This window comes from Somniosus microcephalus, chromosome 29 (genome assembly GCF_052327205.1).
Source record: "Somniosus microcephalus isolate GS21.2 chromosome 29, FLI_Smic_1.0, whole genome shotgun sequence".
Lineage (NCBI taxonomy): Eukaryota > Metazoa > Chordata > Chondrichthyes > Squaliformes > Somniosidae > Somniosus > Somniosus microcephalus.
Genome location: NC_141015.1, coordinates 29,554,212 through 29,567,144, shown reverse-complemented (window position 1 = coordinate 29,567,144; position 12,933 = coordinate 29,554,212). Strand labels below are relative to the sequence as shown.

Genomic DNA, 12,933 nt, shown 5'->3' with positions numbered 1-12,933 from the left:
CAGACTTGGTTGTGATGCCCCCGAATTCAATATCCTGCTTCACTCATTGGGCGCAAACATGAAGTGCCACATGGGTGAGGCACTGCAAGATGGGCAGTGCCCATGGGACCATAGTTCGGTGCCTTCAGGAAAGGAAGAGAGAAAATCAGAGGGGTATTTAAAAAAGGAACCTTGCCTAATGGCACAGTGACCAGGAGCAGGGACACTGGCTGACCTTCACCTCTCCCTAGGCACACCAGCTGAGATCCACTGGCAGCACAGACCAGGGTTCTGGCGAAGGGTCCCAGACCTGAAACGTTAACTCTGTTTCTCTCTCCACGGATGCTGCCTGGCCTGCTGAGTGTTTCCAGCATTTTCTGTTGTTATTTCAGATTTCCAGCATCCGCAGTATTTTGCTATTGCCTAATGGCTAACAGGTACATAAGGTGGTTCCTAAAGGGTTCAAGAAGCTTTTTACTATTGTTTTAATGTATGCTTAAGCCTGTTGCCTTTGATATCTAGTTAATGAAAACCTGTTCCTTGCTTAGAAACTGTTTCTTGTGATGGTAAATATTTGATGAACCGGTTCTCTATGTTGGTGCTTTTGAAATTGTGTGTTCTCTTTCTTGTGCCTTTGTACCCTCCTGTTTACCAATTTCTCATTCATCATTAGTTAAACCTGGCAAATTGCTCCCTTTGGTTTCATTCAGTCAGGAAAAAAACATTGGAGCCAACGTCCCAATGATAACTGAGTTGGGTAAGCAGCCCCTTTCTCCTTTTGTTCACAGCCTCACCTCGCTCACCCACTCTTCTTTTCATTTGGCTGAGCGAGATTTCTCCACTGTCGGTGTCTTTCTTTTGCTGGTTATGATTGAAGTTGTGTCCTTCTAATTTTTTTTTAACGATTATTATTTTCACAGAGCATCTCTTGCCCTTTGACCTCACTGCTCTATCCTTGCAGCTGTTCTGCCATAGTATTTTTGCTCGCAGTTCATTTCTACAGCTTCGGCCTATTCATCAGCCTCTGTCACGCTGACTGACAGTTTGTTCCACAGCTCTCGCAGAAAGTCTGAGAAGTGTTGGGGGGGTGGGGAGAATCAAAACAAGACTTCAGATCAAACCTTTCAAACTGTTTATTTTTGCTAGATTTACTCTCTGAAGACAGAGTTCAGGTGTTACGAAAGAGAGAATAACTTCCACTTGCTTGCCATACTTTGTACAGTGCACTGAAATCTATCTTCTATCTATCTATCTATCTATCTATATAAAGCGGTTCCTTACATTTTGTCTGTCCGGCTATACGCTCGAAAGTTATAGAGCATACCTACGCGTGCGATACCTCCAAAGAAAGCTTACCCTTCCAGGACGGTCGTAAGCGTATTTACTTTTCGGTCGGACAAAAATTGTTCTCGCGTTATGCAAAAAACCTTCAAAATTAAACTCATTATCTGCTAATTAGCATTGATTGACTGACGTCAAGGTTGACCAATCCTGTGCCGTCATGATTGACCAATCCTACAGTTCAGTCACCTGATGGTTGGCCAATCGGTGTGTGTGTGGGCGGGACTAATCGTTTTCATCTCAGGGATCTGGCAGCCATTACTTCAACTACTTCCAGCTCAAAATCTGCTAATCCAGCTTCCAAAAAGTTAGTATCTCTTATAAAACGTTTTTGGTAAATCTTATGTTATTTTTAAAAGTACTTTCACGTTCATCTTTGAAGGTATTAAAAGGTAGAAATGTTGCCCGGCAGCAGATTCACAGAGGGACACAGAGACAGGCCCAAAAGCCTGGGACTCGATTTAAACCGCCCGGCCCAAAACAGCCCTGGCAACGTGGGGCCCCCCCAGCTAGTATGAAATAAATTAGAAGGAAAAGTTCAGAGATTGCAATCTCCCATTTCTTAAAGCTGCCATTGACTGTTCAGTAGCACCCATCATGCATTTATGTCCCTCCTCTGACCATTCAGTGTGTGCTGATATATTGTCTTTCCTTTGATCCCTCCAGTGAATGACTCAAACGTTCAATTCTTGGACCAAGATGACGATGATGACCCTGATACTGAGCTGTATTTGACACAGCCATTCGCGTGCGGGACAGCATTCGCTGTCAGTGTGTTGGACTCCTTAATGAGCGCTGTAAGTAGAAGCAAGCCGATGTGCTTTTCTTCTTCGTGATCGATCTTTTCTCTCCATCGCCTGTGCTTGAATTCACAGGCTCCGTCCGATCCGCAGTTTTGAAAAATAGACCCGTTCTTGTATGTCACTCATTGACAGATCCATTGGTCTTTTAAACTCAAAGCTTAGCAGGATTTGGTCAAGCCTTTGGGCGATGGAAGATCTCGCATGCTGTGTGTTTTAATAAGCGTGCTGCTATAATTCAAGGCGGCCAAAGTAACTGCAAGTAACAATTGTAAGTGAAATGATGGCGTCCCTTCTATTAGTTAAGAAGCAATTTTTTTAAATAGCTGGGCCTTTGATTTCAGATGAAAATAGCAGTGGTATTGTCTTTATGACAAGTTGCAGTCTGAGATAATCATCAGCTCGGAGAGATGTGGAGCCAGCAGATCCAAGTAGTAGGGCTGGCTCCGCACTGTTCCTTGGCCAGGGAAGTTGGAGCACAGGAGCTCTGCTTACAGGCATCCAAGCACCAGTTAAATTTTAATGGTAACCAAGAGTGACGGGATAGGTACTCACATTAAAAAGTGGAAATAAAGTTTTTGTTCTAAGATGTTCCCCGGCAGTCAGTTCAACCACCAGGAAAATGTTTCGAATTCCCTTCACCCTGGCTGCTGTTCTACCACAGCTGCAGGGATGCTGAAAGCAGTGTGAGAGCGAGCGCACCCCATCCAGGTGGATTCACACCGCTGGTCTCAGTCCGATTTGGGCAACTTTGCACCAGAGTTGTAGCTCGCAGCTTGCCTCAACTTGAAGTCAAAGCTTCTTCACAATTGATGGGAGTATAACGGGCCTGGTGGTTGACGCGGTTTGTTGTGAAAGTATCGAAGTGTAAAGTTCGACGGTGATTTTGAACTGTGCTAAAGATACTGCAGGATCGATCCTTTAAGGCCTGTGCTCGTAGCACAGTCTGTATTTTTTAAGGGCGGCATTTGTTTTCTCAAAATAAAGCACCAAGTATAAGAAAGCTGGGGTTATTTTGAAAATGATCAAAAGCTTTCAAAGCATCTCTTCAAAAATAATAAGAGCCAACCACAGTTAAGGCAGCTGGTGATTTTTTATTGAATGGATTTCTGGAATAATGGTACTCGGTCAGCTAAGTGCTCCAAAGTAGCTGAAATGTAATGGCTGGGAGAGTCACCTTTGACAGCCATCCTCTCAATGTGTCAGGACAAGGCCTGAGTTTGCTGAGCACTAAATATTTCGTTCAGCAGCCATTTCAGGCTTTTCCAGCGCACGTTGGCTACTCAACAACAACAACTTGCATTTATATAGCACCTTTATATTGGCCCGAATGCTGTCGTAAGTGCCCCGAAAGTTCCAGGTTCCCGTGTGCGCGGAAACCCGGAACTTGCGATCTGTCAAGTTTCTGCTTGCCAGATCGTATGCGGCCGCTGTAATTGGACATTCGCTGGCGCAGGGTTGGGCTATTTGCCCAGCGAACACCCACCAAACCCTTACGCCTGGCAAAAGCAGGCCTTATTCTACCAGCGTCAGGGTTTAACTAAAAAAAAATGTTTAAATGATTTAAACATTCACTTACATTTCAAATTAGTTTCGGTTATTTTTGTCCTGTTTAAAAATTTGGATTTTTATTTTAAATGTTTAATTAATGGTATTGTAATTAATTTTGAACCTGTGATGATTTTTTTTTATTTCAGTGGTGTGAAATTGTATTTATTAGGTGATTTCTAATCTGCTTATGGGGATTCCGTAAGGAGCGAGAGAGGTGGGAATCGGAGCAATTTGAGCTGATGAATGATCAAACAAGAAGCATATTGCACAACACTAAAGAAAATCTTGATGAGCTTTTCCTTTAGTTTATCAATATCAACATGCTTAATATACCCCACTGTTAAACTGCAAGAAATAAAGGCCATTTCTGTCCCTGCCTCAGCTCATCTGCTGCTGAAACCATCATCCATGCTTTTGTTGCTTCTAGACTTGACTGTTCCAATGCTCTCGTGGACGACTTCCCATCTTCCTCCCTCCATTAACTTGAGCTTATCCAAAACTCTGCTCTCTGTGTCCTAATTCACACCAAGTCCCATTCCCCCACTGCTGACCTACATTAGCTCCTGGTCCAACACTGTCTCAATTTTAAAATTCTCATCCACATGTTCAAATACCTCCATGGCCTCGCTCATCATCTCTGTAACCGCCTCCAACCCTACAATCCTCTGAGAACTCTGCATTCCTCCAACTCTGGCCTCTTGAGCATCCCCTCTTCCCTTCGCTCAACCACTGGCGGCCGTGCCTTCAGCTGCCTGGGCCCTAAGCGCTGGAATTCCCCCTAAACCTCTCCGCCTCCCCACCTATCTATCCTCCTTTAAAACACTCCTTAAGACCTACCTCTTTGACCAAGCTTGTCAGCATTTCTCTGATGGCACTCCTGTGAAGTGCCTTGGGACGATTTATTAGGCGAGAGGCGCAATATAAATGCAGGCTGTTCTTGAATTGCCATTCAGGTGAGGTAGTATGTAGTGCTAGTAACCATGGGCTAGCAAGAGTCAGGAGATATAGGGAGAAGCTTGGGAACACAATGCGAAGTATGAATAGTAAGGAACTGACTGTAATGGGATGGGATCCTCCTTTGCTCCTTAATACTTGCTGCAGCTTCAGATCAGGGATGATCGGAGTTCTCCACTGAGCAGAACGGACATGGTTTCATTTCCATTTAACATAAATATAAATGCAACTGACAATTTGTGAAGTATGGTCCCATTATTCTGGCATTAGAGATGATCTCTAGTTTATACAGAGCATGAGCACAGGGGCTTCAAACTCCTGTGGATTTTAAAGCAAAATGCACCGGGAGAGCCTTAATTTGTGAACTTGAGCATAAAATACTGAAATAACTTGGTGCATGTGCTTTGGAGATATTTTACTTTGAACTGAAGCACTGCATTATTTTCGACGGCGTTTTCCACAGCCACTGAGATTCGATGTGAAATCGTTTGGTTGCAAGAAATGTGAAGCAATGTAATGTACCGTGCAACAACAACAGAAAAGGAAATGCATAAACCCAGTGCTAGCACCAGATGCAAATTTAAGTTGAATCCAAGTTGCACTAATAGGCGAAAGTTTATAAATGAATCTGTCAGATTGATCAGACAGTCCGATTTGCTGCCGTCTCAGCAAAGTGAAGTTTCTGTCAACACACTTTTCACATACATTGCCATCAAATGGGAGCTGCACTGAGCACATTAGCTGACTTAACAAGGTCACTGCAGCACTGTGCTCCCCAAATGACAATCCTTGAAAGCTATGTGGGCTTGTAGGCAAGGCTCTGGAGTCGTGTGCTTTTTTGCTGGGCTGATGGTGTGGCATAAAAGGTGCCAGCAAGAAGGAGATGGATTTCTGGGCATTGGAAACACTCCACTGCTTTGATGTCTCAATTTGGCCTCTTTCTTGGTTTTGAAAAGCAGTTAGAACAAAAACATCATTCAGGCAACATTTCACATTGAACAAAGGTGTTGATGGTTAACAGACAACTCTCATCTATCATCCCGGCTGACAGTATTGTCAGAATCGCAGATAGCTGCCACATGTTAATGCTGAGCTGGCTTCACTTATAGCCGTGGGCCTGTATTTCACTTATAATCGCGATACAATCCCTGGAGTTGCACATTGTTTTGATTGGCTCAGTACAGGGAGCTGAATTTCCCACCACCCGTTCCCAAAATAACAGTCAGGTGATCCAGCTCTCTAAACGCCATAAATTTCTGGTGGGTCTCGTTTGTTCCAACTTTTCTAATGCCCAGTCGATTATCGGGGTCGTGGGCTGGTGCTTGTCTCTCGGCCAGCATCACTGGGGCGAGTTGTCTGGTCATTGTCACATTGATGTTTGCGGCGGCTTGCTGTGTGCAAATTGGCTGCTGAGGGGTGTCTTCATAGAGGTCTTTATCAAAGGTGTGGAGATGCCGGTGTTGGACTGGGGTGGACAAATGTAAGAAGTCACACAACACCAGGTTATAGTCCAACAGTTTTATTTGAAATCACAAACTTTCGGAGCGCTCCGAAAGCTTGTGATTTCAAATAAAACTGTTGGACTATAACCTGGTGTTGTGTGACTTCTTACATTTATCAAAGGGTTTAAGAGAAGATGTTTTACACTTGGGGGCGAGACCAGAACTAGGGGCCATAAATATAAGGCAAGACCAGAACTAGGTACCATAAATATAAGGCAAGACCAGAACTAGGGGCGACTAATAAATTCAATAAAGAATTCAGGAGAGACTTCTTTACCCAGAGAGTGGTGAGAATGTGGAACTTGCTGCCACAGGGAGTGGTTGAGGTGAATAACATAGATACATTTAATTTAATATATGGGCCAGAACTTCAGGTCCCCACGGGTGAGTACGCGCTGGGTACTCACGCGTAGGCCCAACGAAAGTGCTGGTTTCGTGCATGCACTGCGCATGCGCGGGAAACCAGAACTTCCGTTCCCTTAAAGGAAGGGGTTCACAGGTCGAACGCGTGCACCGGAGAGGCAGCGCGTACGCCTGGAACTTCTGGCTTTTTTTGCAGGTTTCTCCGGGAGGGTAAGTCTCCGGCAGCTACGCTTCTAAAAAGCAGTCGCAAGGCCTGCTTTTAACAAGGTAAGTGGTGAATTAAGTAAAATTTAAAAAAAATTTCCACAGGTTTATTATTTTTAAATACTTTAAAGAAAGGTAAGTTTATTTTTAGAAACTATAAAATTAATTTTTTCAAAAATTTAAATTATTGTTTAAAATATATATTTTATGTAATTTATCATTATTTTAAAAATGTGATTAAAAAAAAAATGTATTTGAAGTTTTAGTTATGTTTTGGGGCTGAATTGTATTCATAGATTTGACAGCTCTTCCTGTCAAATCTATGAATACAGATTCCCTGCTACCATTGGCTCTCCATGGCCCACGTGATCCCAGGGGACGCTTCGAATTAACTGCACCCCTGGGATACGCAAGCACTGCGCGCCGGCAGTTGGAGGAGGCCCAGGATCGGAATCCCACGCAGGCCCACAGCACAACGGCCGGCGCGCTAGGTAAGTGCAGGTCGGGGGTTTGCACCCGCGGGAAGCCACCGACCCGAATTTCTGGGCCATTAAAAGGGCACACTCGATAAACACATGAGGGAGGAAGGAATAGAGGGATATGGTGATGGGGTTCGGTGAAGAAGGGTGGGAGGATAACCACCGGCACGGACCTGTTGGGCTTTATGGCCTGTTTCTGTGCTGTAAATACTATGTAATAGACTGTGGCAGGCGGTTCCAGGTTTATATCGGTAGTGGCAAATTAAGATGGCTGCTGGCGGCCTGTGTCCACCCCTGATGGACAAACCGTCTCCATGCGGCCCACCTTGTATGTGGCTTCCTTCACTGTTCAACATGAAGCAAGGAAAGTCCTGTCTATTGAGCATTTTTCCCCCTTTTGTTTCCCATCGCTAGCAGTCTTCATACAAGAGAGATCCCACTGATACCACTCGACGGACAGCTGGGAGTGCGGCAGGGGGCAGACCCGCTGGTGCCAGCCATGTCTTATCTCTGCCAACAATGTGGTTGTCTTCCTCTTGCTGGGGAAGTCATCCTGTGGTCTAAATGGTTTTCACAAATAGTAGCTCTGAATGTAGGGTGATTGAGGCAGCCCGGTTTCCCCAAACATTTGTGGGGGGAAATTGGTTCGCGCCCCCTTTGGGGTGATAACTTCGCCGGGGCGCTATTTTTAGTGCCCCCGCGCCCGAAATTCAATGGTAGGGCCCCAAGCAGGAGACGGGGCACTGCTGAAAGCGCTCCCCCTCCCTCTTGGGGCGCTCCCATTGTTGAATATCACGGCGCTACGTGCAGCAGCGCCATGCGTGTCTGCACGTAGCGCCGCGGTACTGCAGGCCTCACCCCCCCCCCGATTAAAGGGGAGGGGCCTAGCGCAGTGCACACCGGGGAGCGGGGTGCCGGCAAAAGAGCCCGGCACTCGAGAGGAGCACCAGGCTGACCGATCATGGCCGGCATGCCGTGGGAGGAGGTGAGAGGGGGCAGGTGCTGGCAGGCGGCCCAAAAAAAATGGCCGCCCAGCTCCTGCCCTTTAATTATCGCCGCCCCGGCCGCTAAAACGCCCCCCCTGACCCTGTCGGATATCACGTCCGGTGGTAGGTCAGGGGGCGTGAGCGGGGCGCGGCGCCCTGCGATGACGTCATCACCAGAGGCGCAGCTCCACGGGGCGCTACCAGCTACCGCTGAATTTCGCGGGAGGCGCTAGTGGCACCGCGGCAAGGCACTACTTGCTTTGCGCCCCATTAGCGGCCCCTCAGGGCGCTGACGGGAGGCACAAAGCAACCAAATTTTTCCCCCTTGGTTCTTAATACAGTACCGGGAGGAAGTTCTCACTCAACACCTGTGAAAAGTTGTAACATTTCTAACCCTAACATTTCTTTGCTCCCCTCTGGTACTGGACATTTCATGCACCGACACTTTGCAGTGTTTATGCTGACAGTTCCTCGCGAATACAAAGGCCTCGATTTTTACAGAGGGGAGGGCGGAAAGGGTGACGGACCCCGCAAAGTCGGGGATGTGTAGAAGCCCTGCTGATCTTAATGGCGGGGACTAATTTAAATAGATCACAGCAGGGTCCTGCCTGACACTGGCCAGATTGACTACATGGACGGCGGGCAGGAGGGAGAATTTGGCTGGAGGGGATTCCCTCAAATGGGAGAGGGAGGAGGCCGGGCTTTTTTGATAATACAGTAATCGGGCAAGGTTGTTGATAGGGAATCCCTGAAGATCGAGGGGGTGGAGGCCGGTGCTCGGAATTCCTCAAAGAACGTGGGGAGGCCTAAGGACTCATTGAGGGCCCTCAAGGAGTTCAATGACAGGCACAGTTTTAAAACTTACCTGGGCCTCTTCTGGCAAGTCTGCTCTTCCTGCCATGTTTAAGGACTCACCCGTGCGTGGACCTTACATTTACATTGCGCCGCCGATGACACCATCGCGCCGTGACTTTTGAATCTTACGTAGGCCCCCCGCCTGCTTTTAGCAGGATCATCAACCAGGGCCTGAATCGCCGCTGTTAATATTACGGTAGCACGGAGGCGTGTTCTCGCTTTTGAGGATTTTAACCCCTCACCCGACCCTTTTCTGCCTGTCAAGGTGAGGGGGGGGCGGTTTAAAATCGTGGCCCAAGTGTCTGTGAATGTAGAAGCTGGATGTTGGGAGAGGAAGCTGATGGTGGTTTGGCTTTACTTATGCAGGCTGCAAAAATACAAAGAGGAGGCTGCTTCCTACCATCACTTGCTCCACATGTTTCTACAAGTCATTACTGAAAGAAGCGATTTAGCAGAATCTCTCCACTTTCTTGAAGGCATCCTGCTTTCAGGCTGTTGCAGTGTTTGTGAATGGAGCGTGGATCAGCCCCTGTCTCTCCTTACGAGAGATGGCAGCGCTATCGGTCTCGGTGACACCTCTCTTGCTACGCTAGTTACTCCATTTCTCAATCAATCATGGAGTCAAGAACTGGTGCTGCAAGATTGACATCACTGTGATTGACAGGCTGTGTTCTGCTTGTGGAAATAAAAGGAGTGGATTTTACGATGCCGATTTTCTTCTTTGAAAAAAGGAAGAGAGAGCAAGGTCGAAGTAGCTTGAAAATTAAACACAACAGAAAATTGAATTTTGGAAAACAGAGACTTTTCCAATAACATAACATTGGGAACTTTCTATTTCTGAAGGGCTAGCATCATTCAGAATGTTAAGCTCCAATTTTAACCCAGTCCACTTGGGGCGAATAGGGCCAGGCGGGTAGTTAAAATGGCAGCCGCGGGGGTGGGTTTTGCGCTGCCTTCCCGCCCAGCACCAGTTTTACTTACCAGAAAAGCCGTTTGAGAGGGCAGCCTGTCCCAAGCAGTCGGGGCCCGACTTGAGATTTGAAAGTCGTGGCCTGATGATGTCAGACGCTGCAACGTGATTTTACCTGCAGAAGATCGAGAGGCTGGCACATTATCGAACCTTGACCCGCCCACCAGCAGCGCTCTGCAGACTCTAAACCCCTCAACTCCCAGCACTAACCTTAGGCCAGGAACTGTTCCCTGAGGCCCCGAGGCCATCACCGCCCTCCCACCCGCTCACGGGCTGTGACATCATTACCACCGGTTTCAGGTGGGAGTCAATGCTGCTACACTATTCATAAACGGCCCTGAGCTCGCAATGATCTCTCCGCAGGGGTTTCCCACTTGCCCTAACACCTCACCGCCCCCCCAGCCCACACACCCCACCCCACACCCCCCACACACTCCACATTTCTTGTTTTACACACTTTGTACATAACTAATAAATTGCAGGACAACAGAGTATTACAGTTTAAACTCTTTTATGAAGCATCAGGTCTGTGATCTCAATCATACAGCACAGTGGGGACAAGATGGCGTTAGGACCCCAGCCTGGGTCTTTTAAACAATAGCAGTCCTTACAGATGCCTGCAGGCCAATGACAACTCAGCATGTGATCACATGTGAATATAATAGGTATTCCTTACAGATGCCTGCGGGCCAATGATAATTCAACATGCAAATGTTACATCCCCTTTCTTTTAAAAGAAAAATGTTATGCATTACTTTTAAACCTTTCTTCTACATAATGTTCTCGGTAGCATATAAACATATAAGTAAACTCTGCATTTAACTAGCGCTGAAAACATCTCAACGTTTCAATAACGATGTACAGTTTTTTTTAGGGCAGCGATCCGCCTACACCCTTTGACAGTTCACAAGTCAAGGATAACTCTAGGCTTGACCTCTCGTCCCGACCTTGTGTGGTATGGAACTGAGCATGCTCCTGAATCGGTCAACAAATCAGCTTCAGGTTTAGGTTCAGGTAAGTATGATGTGTTTTGTGTATTGCTCTGTTCATCACACTCTGTTGAACTGATCCTCTCGTCGGAATGACGGTGTTGTACCTTGGTGTTCAGGATGTGCCTGCGATTGCGGCGGTACACCTGTCCTTTTGGGGTGCAGACGTAATACGATCGCTCAGTGTCAGCTGGCTGGATGACGACTGCTGGCTTCCAGTAGTCATGCTCATGGATTCTGACGGATTCTCCATTGTGCAGTGGCGGCAGTAGTCTAGCTGACCTGTCATAGTATCTCTTTTGGTGTTGCTGTCTCTGTACACGTTTTGCATGCACTTGCTTGCAGCTGACGACCTCTGGCTGCAGCTGCTGGTTGGTGCTTGGAAGGATTGAGCGAAGTCTGCAGCTCATCAACAGCTGTGCTGGTGACTTGAAGTTGTCAACTGAAGTGTTGCGGTACTCAAGGAGACTGATATAGGGGTCTCTTTTGTCCGCTTTGGCTTTGTCCATGAGTGTTTTTGCAACCTGGACAGTTTTTTCAGCAAGGCCATTACTTTGAGGGTAATGTGGGCTTGATGTGACATGTGTGAAATCCCATGCCTTGACAAATGACTCGAACTCTTTTGATTTGTATTGGGGGCCATTGTCTGAGACTAAAGTCTCTACAATGCCATGCCTGGCAAAGGCTGCCTTTAGCCTGTGGATCACAGCTGCAGATGTGGTGCTGTGAAGCTTGTCCAATTCAAAAAATCTGCTGTAGTAATCAACAGTCACTATGTAGTCCTCGTCGTTCCAGGTGAACAGATCCGTCGCCGTGACCTGCCAGGGCCTGTCTGGGATACGGTGAGGTATCATGGGCTCTTTGACATTTGATGGGCGGCATTCTAGACAAATGGAACATTTTCCGACAATGTCCTCAATGTGTTTGCACATTCCGGGCCATCACGTGCTCTTTGTTTGCATTTTTCCATGCCCATATGTCCAGCATGAATTTTTGTCAACATCTCTTCTCTGAGACTGGTAGGAATGATGATTTTCTCCCCTTTGAAGACGATTCTGTTGATTTGTGACAGTTCGTCCCTGTGGTTCCAGAATTCAGATATGCTCTGAGGGCATTTCCTCCTTTCCTCAGGCCATCCTTCATGTATGACTTTGCTCAGCAGTGTGAGTTGTGCATCTTTCTCTGTTCCTGCTCGGATCTCCTTCAGTTTTGAGTCACTCACAGGTAAGCTGTTGTAAACCATGTGCACCTGCACATCCATGCCTTCACTGAGGCTGCTGTCCTGGTAGCTAAGAGACTTTCTGGAGAGCGTGTCTGCGACAGGAATGTCTTTGCCTGGACGGTGAATGATTGTGAAGTCGTACTTCTGTAGATGAAGGATCATTCTCTGTGGACTTGGTGGGGCTGCGGCTAGCGGTTTCCTCATGATTGACTCGAGGGGCTTGTGGTCGGATTCCACAATGACTTGTCGGCCATAGACGTACTGGTGGAAACGCTTACATCCAAACAGAATTGCATATAGCTCTTTCTCGATTTGAGCATAGTTGATTTCACTGTCTGAGAGAGATCTGGAAGCGTAGCCGATGGGCTTTCCTTCTTGCAGTAATACTGCGCCTAGTCCGTACTTTGACGCGTCCACTTGTAGTCTGAGCTCTTTGTTGGGGTCGAAGTAGGCAAGAACTGGTCCTGGTTCTCTGGTGATTAGGTCTTTCATTTTCTGAAATGCTGTGTCATGTTGTTTGTCCCACAGGAACTCATTGGATTGTTTGAGCAACTGACGCACGGGTGCGTTGATTTCGGAGGGGCTCGGGGCAAACTTGGCTAAGTAGTTAACCATGCCTAGTACTGTATCTAGCTCTGCGCGGTTCTTCGGCGGCTCCATCTTCTTGATGGCAGAGATTTTCTCTGGATCCGGCTTAATGCCATCAGTTGAGAGGCGATGCCCGAAGTAACTGATCTC

At 47.0% G+C, this 12,933-nt stretch overlaps 1 protein-coding gene across 16 annotated transcripts in view; it reads left to right on the top strand.

Moving 5' to 3' along the window:
• kcnma1a (potassium large conductance calcium-activated channel, subfamily M, alpha member 1a) overlaps positions 1-12,933 on the top strand; it is a 1,094,159-nt gene that overhangs the window by 1,013,039 nt on the left and 68,187 nt on the right. For 9 of the 16 annotated variants that reach the window (XM_085970490.1, XM_085970491.1, XM_085970489.1 and 6 more), the window contains 2 exons: positions 653-736; positions 1,987-2,117. The exons of 1 other annotated variant lie outside the window; for it this stretch is intronic. In XM_085970490.1, the coding sequence (XP_085826616.1) occupies positions 653-736; positions 1,987-2,117 (215 nt within the window). The remainder of the gene's footprint in view (positions 1-652; positions 737-1,986; positions 2,118-12,933) is intronic. 6 more of the 16 variants (XM_085970492.1, XM_085970499.1, XM_085970493.1 and 3 more) reach the window with 1 other exon arrangement.